The following is a 14,145-nucleotide window of genomic DNA, read 5'->3' as shown; positions in this document are numbered from 1 at the left end:
ATAAAAATAGTAATTGTAGTTGACCCATATCTTCGTTTAGATTTATTAATACTAAAAAGGTTCACAAATTGCAACCAACTATTCCTTAAATGTTGATAACTTAATGCTAATTAAGGATCACAAATGGCGGCCAAAACTATTTCTTTAATTAAAGGATTGACTATCACCAACTCTTTTGTCATTGCAAACCTTAAAAAGTTACTAAGGATCAAGATAAATAGCATACTTGCAATTATAATGAATGATGCCACTAGAGGACCCTTCTAAATATGCTAATATTATGCGACACATTATTAAAAATTCAGCATGAAAGAGTGATAAGATTTAAGAAAATTCACATGAATCTATTCAATGTTAAAAGGTTGTAATTCAATTGGTTGAACAAAACTGATGAAGGTGATGGTATGTTTTTTAATTACACCTTCAACCAAGGTTCAAACTTCTAAATATGATATTGGAATTTAAGGGATTTCACATGAATCTATTCAATGTTAAAAGATTGTAATTCAATTCATTGAACACAAATGATGAGGGTGATGGTATGTTTTTTAATTACGCCTTCCACCAAAGTTCAAACTCTTGGACATATGATATTGGAATTGTTATTGAAATTTAAGGAATTTAACATGAATCTATTCAATGTTAAAAGGGTTAAAAGGTTGTAATTCAATTGGTTGAACATAATTGATGAGGATGATGGTATGTTTTTTAATTACGCCTTCCACCGAGGTTCAAACTCTTTTACATATAATATTGGAATTGTGCACCATATAGTTTGGTGAAATATACTCTTAAGCAAAAAGATGTTGATAAAAAATATAAATTAAAATAATATAAAATACCTTCACTCAAGATTCAATTTTGTCCCCCTCAAACTTGGAGGTTTCATTTGTAAGCAATCCTTGCTTTCATTGATATAACAATTCGTATTGCTAGCTTGGTAGAATACAATTACCAAAATAGCCAAAACATTAGTACGAATGAGGGTTACAATTACCAGCTTCTAGGAGAGAAGGGTGTCTCAAACTCTAACAGACAATAAGCTCTCAAAGAACATGGAGATGAGTTTGAGACTCAGGTAACCCTTATCAAACTGCTAGACCAGATATTTTGCTAAAACTCCAGCTGGGATGGCTACTTTGGTCCTAATTTCTTTTTCTTTGGATCCAATTGAACTCACCTTTACCAATAATGCGAAAAAAAATAATGTTCTTGATTAAAAAAGCAGTGTTAACTAGGGCACTGACCCTTTACATAGACAGAGACTATCAATTTTAAACAAACCAAGCAGGGGTGCAAACCCCAAAAGAACAAAGTCGGACAGGACAAACAAGCCTGTCAAATGGGCAACAACCCAACCCAACTCAAGAAAGAAGAAAAATACCCAAAACTTGATAATGGGAAGGTTGGGAAAGGGGATAGAATTTCCTCCCTTTCGCCAATAGGGAGTCCCTTAAAATATAAATCAGTAGATAATTTACAGCCCCGATCAGCAATCTAAATTTTAGTAATAAACAATCTTAAATTTAGTAATAAACAACTATTTCAGAAGAGTCCTGGAAGGAGCATCCGAAGACCATGTGTTTACACGTTCTATCGCTTTCGCAGCCTGCCAATCATACAAATAAAACAAAGATAGATTGTAAAATACATAACTTACTGTGATTGCTTTTCAGTTTTCTATTAATTATTCTTCTCATGAAATTGTATTATGTACTTACTTCTCGATCCCAATCACAGCGGTATGTGATTATAATTAAAACAAGTGTCTGCACCGCTGTCCCACTTATCATTCCAGCCCATATTCCCTGCAAATTGTCATATGAGCACAAAAAGTTAATGCCGCAATGATGAATATTAATATGGGTGAGTTAAGTTCCATGTATATGTTAGTCATGGCAGCTTTCTATGACATGAAACAGAAGAATCTGAGAGAACAAAAATGACACTGTAAAATTTGGGCCATAAATTTTGTAAGATGCACAGTAATCTGACTATATCTTAAGACCATTAAGCCAACAATTTGATTACTTTTGAGCAGGGGATAGTCACTCACCAAAACCTTGAGGTGAAACACCCAACCAAGAATCACACCAAGCGGAACACCAATTACATAATAGCAACCAATGTTAACATAAGCAACAATTGCCTGCCATCCTGATCCAATGGCTACTCCTGCAATGCACAAATGCATTATATAGAACTGTCAGATATAATGAACAATGTACAAGATTCTTTCCAAAATTAAGGATTGTGTTTTCATAAGATCAAAATTACTAGAGGGTTCTTTTCATAGTGTGTTGGTTAAGTGGTGGTGTGGTGGTGACCACCTAGGTTCAAAGCCCCACTGTGCCATTGTTGTCACAAGGGTTATCCCTTCTCTCATCCAATGTCCTAGTGGATTTAAGCCTTGACATTGTTATATAGAGATGAGGTCAAAAATAGATATCAGAACTACTAGAAAGGAAAAAATTATAACCTGAGAGAACTGGTTGCACACTGTTCAGAAGAATAGTAAATGACAGCAAGTATGCCAATTTGGATACTGCCTCAATAATGATTGCACTCTGTGTGAAAATCAGAGCAAAGTCATTGCGAAATGTGAGAATGAGAACCCAAAAGAGAAGACCGATCACCATGGAGGTTGTTACTGCCACAATCACTGCGAATTTTGCACCTTTTCCATTTCCACTGCCAAGCTCATTCGCAACCCTCACCCTACCAATTAAAAGTGGTTAGCCATTAGCAAATTATGAAAATCGGAACTTCTTATTGGTTGCTGTGTAAGTTTTATGGAAGTAGAAACTTACCCAGTGGCAGCTAGAAATCCCAGTGGTATCATCACCTCAACTCCATTGATGTTCATGCTAAATGAGAAACACAGGAAAAAGTCAGCAATGGCCTCCAGAACATGCAACATTATAGCTTGTAAAATATAGGGGCAAACGTATCAGACTATATACCAGATGGCAAGTGAATCCACCGCAACCTGGGCATTTTTGAGGTGCCCAGTCAGGAGAATCAATACTCTGTAATACCATATTTCCAAACTGTTCATAAAAGCACAGAAATTGTAGAGATTTAGTAAAAGGGAGGCTGCCAATCTTGACCAGGCAGAACTTGAACTTGAACTCATTTCATTTAGTTGTAAATGTGAAGTCACGCCAAAGAGCAAGTGAATGATACTTACACTAGCATAACTCCTGAAGCCACAGACAGCTTGATGAAAGGCCAGAGGTCCACGAATGCCTCTCGGGAAAATCCTCTCCATGTGAGCGGGCAGCCCCCACAGATGACATAGAGAAATTGTCCAATGAGAGGCAGCCATAAAGACAAGTTTAATGTTATTGCAGCTCCCACGATACCCATTTCGAACTGTGAAATTAGGAGCCAGCTCAAAAATAGATGGACAATAAAGGCTGCTCCAGAGAGCCATGCAATAATTGCATTTTTAAGCTGTGATTGCAAATATCTCTGAAGAGGAAGAGAGAAAGCATATCCTATGTGCTGAGGAATAAACCAGACAGCAAGTGTGCCAGATAGTTGAGCTATTTCATCACTCTGCCCCATCAATTTCAGAATAGGGGTTGCAAAAAGGTACATTGGTAGCAGCAGGAGAGAAACCACGAAAAGCACAATCCATGAGCGCTGCAGATACACTCCCATCATGTGATACTTCTTAGCCCCAAAGGCTTGTCCACATAATGTTTCTAAGGCACTACCCATACCTAGCTGCAAGACAATTCAATTGATTTGTTATTAAAACTCGAGTAAATATCTCAAGTTTTCTAACGAATCCATTTGCAGTTTGTAACAATTACTACATAACAATTCTCTCCTGAAAATGTGTCCAGAAGTAGGAATCAGAAAATCAAGATTTAAATTATCTCCCATAGCGATCCCAGAAGCACATAATAAAAAATTACATGGCAATAATAACATTTAATTGAATAAAATTCCATTATGGAGTACATACATTTTCAATATTAGGCCATCTAAGGCTGATAATTTAGAGATCTCATTTTTTTAATCATAGAAGATCCTGTAATATTTCTTCTGACAACATGCCCTAATAATGTAACTATGGTTTCTATTCTAGAGCAGTCATCTTTTTGTTTTAGAGGGCATGGTAGAGCATGAATTTCGTGTAGTTTGTATACAATATGAATTTTGTGTAAATGTTATAGAATATGCATGTTGAAGAGTCTAGATGTATAAAATGGAAACTGGTGGGGTATTCAAACATCAGTGCCACTTGTGAGCCATTTGTCACTATTTATACCTAGGAACAATATGGCAAAGGTCTATATGGGGTTGCATGTGTTCTGAAGCTTACACCAGTGCCACTTTGAACTACAAAACAACATTGTGTTGGAGCTTTACAAAAGAGCCAATCTGAGCTACATAACAAAATTGTCTATGCCACTTTGAGCCACAAAACAACATTGTATTGAAGCTTCGCAATAGTGCCAATCTGAGCTACACAACAAAATTGTATTTGCCAATTTGAGCTACACAACAAATTTGTGTTGGAGATTACAACAGTGCTAATCATATAGCTACAGAACAAAATTTTGTTGGATTTTTACAAAGATATTAGTCTACATGACAAAATTCTTTTGCAGCTGCAAAGAACAAAAATGAAAGAAAAGTTTTGTGAACGCTCTTCTCAGAGCCAAATCTGTATTTTATTGCTAAGAAGACAAGGACATCAAACACTTTCTTAGCAATTACAGGACCTTTTATATCAGAGAAAAGCTCTGCATTTTGATTATTAGAACATAAGTATAACAAACATCTGTACAACATACTTAAAAAATGGATTTGCTAATTTCTTTGACTTTTGGACTGGCTGCTTTTGTTTTAGAAGAGTTGTAGAGAATATATTTTTAATGAAATCTTATAGTTGGATATATTTTTAACAGGAGGATGGCCAAAACAAAACAATAAACCATGGACAATTTACCTGTGACCATTTTAAATTCTTCATTCAGAAAAACCGTCACCTCCAAATCCATCAAACTTTTTAGCTTTTATTCTAAAGTCCGCCAACCATTGCAACTAGCTCATCTACTACAGTTTGCAAGATACTGAATAGAATTACACTTATGCATGGATAAGCCTTTTTTCTTCCCCCTAAGAGATGTATAGACTCATCCTATCTGAATATGGAACAAATAGAAAAAGTTGAACTTCTTGATGCATCCTACATCATTAGAAACAATGAACCTGAACGGTCCCTAATTTGAAGCAAAATATCGTTCCATCCAGATACAACATATAATTTTTTTTTTCAAAAAGATATTTATCAACCCATGTTGAGGGCATGTTACAACTCACATCAACATAGAGTCTGCCGAGCAGCAAGGCTTGTACTATATTAATACCCTTTCCTACAAAAAAAGACTGCTATTGTTCAACAATGATGAACGTGAGTATAAGAAGAATCAATGTAAAAGAGGCAAAATCTGTCCAATTTTCCATCCTTTAAAGAAACAAGGATGGAACAAAGAGTGGATCCATATGATTTTTACCAGCTGTCCTGTATCAATGCAGTGTGACCTGTGTCAGCCACCAATTTCTTTATAGTCAGACTGATGCTTCCGATAATACAGCAGAATGGCCAATAGAGGGTTATGCCCTATTCTGAAACTACTGCACATGATAAGTGGTGGTTCGTATTCTTCTAGCTGCCTATTTTGAGGTGTTATCTTTAAGCATATTGAAGATGCAATGAACATTTGTCTTGTCGATTCTAAGCTAGCCCTGTTTTCAAAGCCCATCAATCTATTAGTCATTTGTGGACATGAATATAATTTTTGTCTTCCTTTTCCTTGATTTAGTATGATTCTTAAGATAATTATGTAAGTTTTTTTTATTAACATTTCGGATCACACTGCACAAATCCTTGATCTTTTTTCCTCATATTGATAATGGATCCCAAATGTTGATGCAAAAAAAATTTGCATGGTTATTTCCACAATTATACTAAATCATTTACCTGGTCTGAGGAAACATCAGTTCTTTTTCCTTCTTGAAAAAGCAGGAAAAAACAATATTTTTTACATAGACTATATTAACAAAACAGATAATAAAAATACAATGGGGACAACAAGAAAGACTAAGAATAATTTTGCGAAGTACAACACTATGGCAGCGTACCAAAATAATTTTTAATCTGTAAATTATTTGTTGTGTATTGAATTTAACAAATTCACAAAAAAATTGATAAAAAAAGTGTCCACTATGCTGGATAGACACACGGAAAAAGGCTATAACAGTTTTCCTTCCAGTTTCTTCCACAAATTGGAACCCCCAAGTCAAGAGAAAAAAAGCTATTCAAGACTGCTCCTGCCAGCACTCTCTCAGAGACCAGTTGTTGGATTTTCTAACCTTGAACTACTAACATTGATTAAGATCTTTTTCTTGTCTGTTTGAAATCTTCTTTAACATCCAACATCCTCCTTCCAACTGCTGCCCATTTAAAGTATCAAATGCTAGCAGTTGTATTATTTGAGTTTTTGAGTGAATGGGAAAATGTGAACAGCTCCGGTGAGAAAAAGAGAATGCATAGCAGCAAGGGTTAAATTTGCATGAACAAAGGAAAGAAAGGGAACACGGCAGCAACATTGTTTGTTGCATAAACAAAGCTGAGAAGGAGATTTAGATAGTCGGTTAGCAACAGAATACAAAACCACAGTAGAGAACAGCAATAGAAGGAAGGAACAAAGCAGCAGCTCTAATGTTTATTTTGTAAACCGGATATGCACTTTTAAATATATATATAAATCAACCTCGTTTTGTTTTTTCACGTAAGATTGTATTCCCCTGTTCTTCTTTCTTACTTGTGTTTGTTTAGTTTCTTCCCCATTTTCAACAGACTGGTATCAGAACTAGAGCTCTAGATTTTAATGTGTATTAAGAATATTTCTACGAATTTAGAACATGGCTGGAACTGATAGTAAGAGTTGGCAGGAGCCACAAACATTTGATGTACATAGTTATGAAGTGTGGTCTAAAAAATGAAGACAAAATTGGTAGCTCGTGATTTGTGGGAGTTTAGGGTCAGTGTATTCACAGATGTAAGTGACCAAACAGACTATGCAGCATTGATAGATGCCCAAAAAAACTCAACTGAACCAGACCGTAAGGAAAAATGCAAAAGCCCTAAGTTTGATTGAAGTAACAATGGCAAAAGCCATATTCTTCATAATAGTAGCAGCTAATTACTCAAAGGAGGAAACTACTATCTGGTCCATGAAAAGTTGAATACCAATGACCATCATTAGCAAAAGGCGATTCAGAACATGATTGCATTTTATGTACAACAATAGTCAAATTATTTTCTAGATAAATCTTAAGCAACATGTGAAAAAAAGTAATCCTGCACTTCCAAAACGGTAATTGTACAGTGAGAACTAATCAGAGCTTGTATATGCTGTGAGGACACCATCACCACTCCTAATTAATCTTCCGTCTTCTAAAATTATATAGACTACAAATGGATTGAGCACAAATGTCGAAACGGGCCGCCCTTTTCTTAACGGAACATCCTGATATTACAAAGAATGGATTAACTTACAAAAGCTACACGTTCAAACACAAATTGCACAGTAAGCCTGTTCGGTATACCCAACCAAACACGCCTTTAGTTTTATGGAAAATTTCAATCTTACATAACCAAGAAACTAACTCGCAGATCTTAATTGTACAAAACTAAGAACTAACTCAGCACAAATTAAGGGGAAAACTGGTAATTTATCCACCCAAATATATCCTTAGATTTATTGCATATTTCAATATTACAAACTTAGGTGGTGAAACTCCCAGATAAGTAGATGAACCTGAATACTTCCTTAAGCGTGTAACAGATCTCAATATTACAGAACTTAAACTTTATTCACACGGATTGGGCTGTGAAACTCCTAGATATTCTCACCCAAATTCACATTGGAAACAAAGTTTCTTAAGGCATGCAATTTCGCTGACGTTACCCGCTACCAAATGCACATGATATCTGATGAACATTTATGAAATCTGACATAAAGGTATTCCGTAATCTTGGACGAGATCACGCTCTATAAAATAAAAATAAGTGCTCAAGAAATTGCAACAAGCATCCATTAAACAGCTAATACACATATCTCAAAAGATAGGAATACACTCTCCCCATTCAGTAACAACTTATGTTGGCTTCTCCTTTCATTCATAACAGACTTTACTGTTTTGTATCACATCTCATTTTACTTACCCAAATTCTGCAGCTCCCCTAAAATATATACATGCTGAAGAAATATTTGATTTTCTTATTTCTCATCTCTAGAATCTTTCCACCTACAACTTGTAAACTAATTCTGAAAGGCTTCTACATCAAAAATCTCAAATAAAAAATTTCAACCACAGTTAAGAACTGTATGCCCGTAAAAACAATGTTCGAAACATATATATACAATAAAACAGAGCCTATATACCATTTTGGCCTAAAAGATCATAAAAATCATATCATTTCAACCTAAAATGTTAGATAACAACAAACCCAGATGAAAAAAATCAACAGAAAGTTTGAGCCTTCTCGAATTAAGATATTTCAAAACAAGCAGTCCAGATCAAAAGCAATACAAATGATGTAATATACATTCAACAATCATTTCCTTTAAAGAACTCTGTACTAACCAGCAAGCCGAAGTTGAAACCAACAAAAACTGTTATTGAAATAGAAACTGCAGCAAGCTCCAAATCACCCAAGTGACCAACAAAAGCCTGAGTTATGACATTAGTCCCATACATCGTAAGCCGAGTAAAAATAGCAGGACCTGCAATCGCCCATAACTTTCTGGACTCTGTTAAATACCTTCTGCAAAAATCTCCAGAATCTGAAACACCCTCTTCACTCTTCTCTTCCAAGCGTACAATATATGACTCTTCCTTCTCCTCCTCCTTGGAAGAACCCTTCAGAAATGGAGTTCTGAGTGAATCTGCCATTGTTGAAGAGTAATTAACAGCTAAACCGCAGGAAAAGGGGAGAGGAAGGCATTTACTGTACTCCCAAATGAAGAGAAGAGAGACAGAAGGAAGTAGTAGCTTCTGGGTATCATCAGTATTTGAATATTTATAGTGTTATTGACCACATTGCTCTGTGAATCCAGGTAAGGATGGGTAGTTAGCAAAATAAGCACCGAATGAATTGAACACCCAGATGTGGCATTTGTTTGACCGCGGTAGCCGCTTCCTTGTTATTTAAAAAACATTCTCATAAAGTTAATTCACACGCTACATGTGGCTCAACGACATCCAATCAAAAAAAAACAAATATGAACACTGTAATTAATCAGGATTGCTGTATTCTTCTCTGATCCTCTCAGTCTTAGCAATCAGGTATGCCTTTTTTAATAAGAAAATTATTTGTATTTGAAGTTAGCAAATGAGATTTGTATTCTCAAATTTGTATGTGCACTATGCAATGTAGACTGAGTATTATTTGGCGGGTATGCCTTAATCTCAGGGCCCAACTCATTTTTTTTAGTTTATGAAAACTCATAAAAGCTCATAAAATGCGAAGCGACAAAAGTACGGAATATCAAAGCAATGACAACGTCAAACTTGTCTCACCTTCGACGAATTATTTTAGGGAGGAGAAAAAGGCTTAACAAACACGACTCTCAGCGCAAAATAGGTAATGATTTTGTTAATTAATTAATTAATGATCTTTTAAGAGGTGAAACAGTTTAGGGGATTTAGGGATAGTCAGCAAAGAAAGTATGTAAAGTCTAAATACATTTTGATTGATGAATGAATGTGTCTAATAGGTCAAATAGTCTATGGGACCTACCAATAGTCAGTAAAGAAAGTATGCAAAGTTCAAAAACATTTTGGATTGGGTTGTTGGAGGGTTGGCGAGTTTTTTGGCCTGTTTAAATATGTTTGTTTGGGGTTTGTTACCCTGTTTGGTCCGGTTGTCGCCTTTGTGTTGTTATTTATTCTCATAGCCTCTTGGTTTTGTAAAGGGTCAGTGCCTTAGTTAATGATGTTTAATTTTTTGATAGCCTTTTGGCCATGTAAAGGGTCAGCACCCTTGTTAATGCTACATTTTTTATCAAAAACATTCTATCATAAAACCTCATTTTCTTTTGCATATTAAAAGTAGTGTTTTTAATTTTTCAAATGGTAGATTTTTCATTCACAAAATTGTTTTAGGAATCTAATATGGGAACACCTACTAAGAGCCAAGGACTGAAGGCAGGCTTAGGGCAGGTCCCCATGCAGTTGCTAAGCTTATTTTTGCTAGCAGCTACTGCTCAATATTTTTAGGAGCAATTTATATAGCTGGTGGCCCCATGGATATTTAATTTTATTGCTTATCTTTGAAGCAATTACCTTAAATTTTAGTTTTAGATGAAAAAACGTATGTAATAATTCTAGAGTAAATTTAGGAGAAAATATCAGAGGCAAATAAAAAGGAGGGAAATAAATTTGTGGAGCCACATATGATTTTTCTCAATAAGCAGTTGCTGCTTATTTTCAGTCCCCCCTTTTTTTCAAAGCTTATTTTTAATTTCTAAGCAGTAGTTGCTCCACTACAAGAGGGAGAGATTTCAATTTATCCAATTCCCTTAAATAAAAATTTGCATGGGGACACATCAACTACTTAAATTTAAGCGATAATGCACTTAAGCAGTTGCATGGGGACAGGGGGTTAGAATTTGACGGTCTATATGACCATTTTTGTACTTTTAGACCATATATGACCGCTTAAAAAATTATTAGACTATATGCATTGACATGCTATTTTTTTCTAAAACCATATATATGACACTTCAAAATATCAATAAACCTTAAAAAATTATAGTAGGTAATATATATTATATAATATTATAATTTATAATATTGATATATTTATTTTTTATATTTTAATTATAAAAATATAATTTTTTTATGAATTTTTTTGAAATGGTATGATATAATTGTTTCTAAATTTATAATATTTTAATATGAATTATCTATTTTCTAATATGAATTTAGAAACTTGGTCAATTTATTTTTTTAAATTTTTTTAATAAGATTGTCTTAAATATCAATTTAGAAACTTGTCGTAATTAAAATGATAGTCTATAATTGTTTCTAATTTTAAAAATATTTTAATATAAATTTTTAGAATAGTTTCTATTTTAATTATAGACAAGACTTTTTGGGTATGAATTTAGAAACTTGCTTAGTAAATTTAAGATTTTTTTATACATTCTAATTTATCATTTTTTATTTATTTTTATATATTCATATGTGATAGGAATAATGAAAGGACGAGGATTTTCATTTATTTTCAAGAAAAAGCATTACATTTTATTGTAGCATCAAATCTTAGTGAAGCTTGAGGTATATACCTTGTAGTTCAATTATGTTCTACTTATTTTTAATTATCAATATACCTGGTTAATGGAGGTCAGCAACTCACTTTAATTATCATCCTTTTGCATTACATTTTATGGTAGCTTCAATCTTAGTGAAGCTTGAGGTATATACTTTGTAGTTCAATTATGTTCTAATTATTTGTAATTATCAATGTACTTGGTTGATGGAGGTCAATGGCTCACTTTAATTATCATCTTTTTGCAAACTAAATTGTAGACAACCACAATTAAAAAATTGAAAATTACCCTTGTTTGTTAAGCTCTTTGTAAAGAAAATAATATATTTAATACTCTATATAAAATGTCACAATTTAATTCTTTATAGGTCAATAATTGTGCTTTCATTCTAATCTCACTCTCCTCTAGATCTCTTTGACAATTAATATTTTTCTTAAAATGTCAAATGAAAGGTGTACACCTAAAAGAGTGGTTAGCCAATAAACAACATAAGCAAGCAAGTATACCAATGAAACATAACAAAACAAAGATTTAAATGACAAAGCAAGCTAAATCATCAATCTCCTGAGATTGTTCCATTGTTCTCTATCTCCAAGGATCCTTCAGATCAATGTGGCTCTCAGCTTGGAAGAGCACTTGATCTCTAGGATGACAACCTAAAGAACGAGAGAGATATGATTCTAAGATCTAAATGTATGCAACTATGATCTTAGTGATATGCTTATGGATATGAAACTAGATATGTTACCAAAATGAGAAGATTAGTGTGAGATTAAGCTAGCATGAGGACGATATGGAACTAGCATGAAATTGAAACTAGCATGATATACTAAATATGATGAAATTTATGCTATAAAACAACTAAAATGATCTAAAATGCTTGAAGATGGCAATTGAGTTCCTTGATAACCTGCACGAGACAATTTAGCTATAACTTGGATACAAATAACTAAGATGGGATCCTTGAAATGAGGTAATGAGCTCTATTTATAGAAGAATTGGTGAAACAGGTGGCCAAGATTGAATTGGTTTAAGAAGGGTCAAGATTAAAAGTTATCAATCCATGTGAGATTCTCAACCCAATCTCATGTTGACAAGTGTCACCATGAGATTGTTTGAGAGGAGAGGAAGGAAATATTAAATGCTTGGGAAGACTTAATGGTTAACCCCATGTGGGCAAGTTTGTTGGATAAAGCTTTTATCCAATGGTAAAATATATTATCCATTGGGTAAAATCTTGTGCGAAGGGGGATGTGATGAAGAATTGAAGTCTTGTAAGAGCATTAAATGCTCTTTGGAGACTTTGAGGGCTTAGCTTGTGTGAAGGGAGAAACTTTCAAGGCTTTTGTAATAGCCTTTAATGGTTTGGAAGACTTTGGAGTTTAATTTATAAGAGCCTTACAAACTTGGGGAACTCAACAAGTTAACTTGTTGAAAAGGATAAAGTCTTAAATGCATTTAGAAGACTTTCTTCCAAATTTGGAGAAGTGACTTCCCCAAATTTAGGGATGTGACATGATTAGAAGAAATTGGGCTAGTTAAGTGTGATTTGAGATGTTCTAGAAGAAATCTTAGGATGCAAGTGGGAAATGTAGGAGAATGCAAGTGGGAGAAAATAGGATTTTAATTAAAATAAAATGTTTTATTTCAACTAAAAAATGGATACAACTTGCATTTGTAGGAAAATGCAAGTGGCGGGGGGGTTATAAATAAATTTGATTTATTTATATGCAAGAAATGATTTTAATTAAATATAATTTAATTAAATAGTTGAGAGGGAATTTAATCAAATAAATATAATTTATTCAATTAATGGAAGAAGGGGGAATTAATCAAATATTGAATTTAATTAATGGTAAAAGGGAATATTATTTTAATTAATAGGTGGATAAATGATAATTAAACAAATAAAGTTTATTTAATTAAGTGTGCAGATTTAGGTGTCTACAAAAGGCATTGCAATGACCAAACCGTTATAAAAAATTCATATGACATGCAAGTGGTCGTCAAATTTCAAGCCTACTAAAGGTTATCCATTCCACCAAAATCACACCAGACCAAGGGCCCATTGACATATGAAAGATTATTGTATTAAATTTTCAATGTGTGTGTGTGCGCGCGTGCGCAGTATTTTAGTTTAGATGTATATGATCACAATATGCTTTTCGTATTTTGTAATGTAGAACATTTTCAAGTGTAAAAATAATAGTTTATTTACTTGATTTTAAAATATTCAATTATTTAAGAATATGGCTATAATAAGATCATGTTCTTCAAATAAGTTGAGAAGCATAATAATTTTATTGGAATATGGTTACAATAAGATCATGTTCTTCAAGATAATTTGAAAAGCATAATAATTTTATTGGAAAAGGGTTGAGTTGATTTAATTGTTAATTCTTAAATAATTATAATGATTTTATGGTGAAGCTATGTTTTCAATATTCAGGAAAGGAAGATTGTAAAACAAAAATTAAATAATATTATTAATAAGCAACACAATTAATATTAGTTTGAAGATCAAGCATAATGGAGCGGAGAAGCAGGAGAGGAGGGAGAGGTGGCATTGGGGCTTCTTCAAGGGATGAGGATGTTGAATATGATGAGGATGGAGACGGTGATGCCCTATTCATTGCAATGCAGGCTTCTTTTGGAGCGATGGTGGTTCTTTCAGGGTCTTGCTTGAGAATTGTGTGGTGTTTGGTGTTTGTGGGGTGATGGTTGTAGCCTAACTATTGTCCATGCCTTCCCCACTCTTTTTGTTTCTGATTTTGGAGGACTC

General features: G+C 33.8%; 1 protein-coding gene across 1 annotated transcript; it reads right to left on the bottom strand.

Moving 5' to 3' along the window:
* Window positions 1-1,192: 1,192 nt before the first annotated feature.
* On the bottom strand, window positions 1,193-9,364 carry LOC131041589 (protein DETOXIFICATION 27). The gene is made up of 8 exons (XM_057974723.2): window positions 8,674-9,364; window positions 3,191-3,732; window positions 2,964-3,050; window positions 2,811-2,867; window positions 2,480-2,718; window positions 2,057-2,175; window positions 1,722-1,808; window positions 1,193-1,609 (listed from the first exon to the last, which is right to left on the bottom strand). The coding sequence occupies exons 1-8, from the start codon at window positions 8,980-8,982 to the stop codon at window positions 1,541-1,543; spliced, it is 1,509 nt and encodes a 502-aa protein (XP_057830706.1). The 5' UTR covers window positions 8,983-9,364; the 3' UTR covers window positions 1,193-1,540.
* Between the last annotated feature and the right edge of the window lie 4,781 nt (window positions 9,365-14,145).

The sequence above is a fragment of the Cryptomeria japonica genome, chromosome 8 (assembly GCF_030272615.1).
Source record: "Cryptomeria japonica chromosome 8, Sugi_1.0, whole genome shotgun sequence".
NCBI classification, from domain to species: Eukaryota; Viridiplantae; Streptophyta; class Pinopsida; order Cupressales; family Cupressaceae; genus Cryptomeria; species Cryptomeria japonica.
The sequence above is the reverse complement of the archived record's forward strand: the minus strand, read 5'-3'. Positions and strand labels throughout refer to the sequence as shown.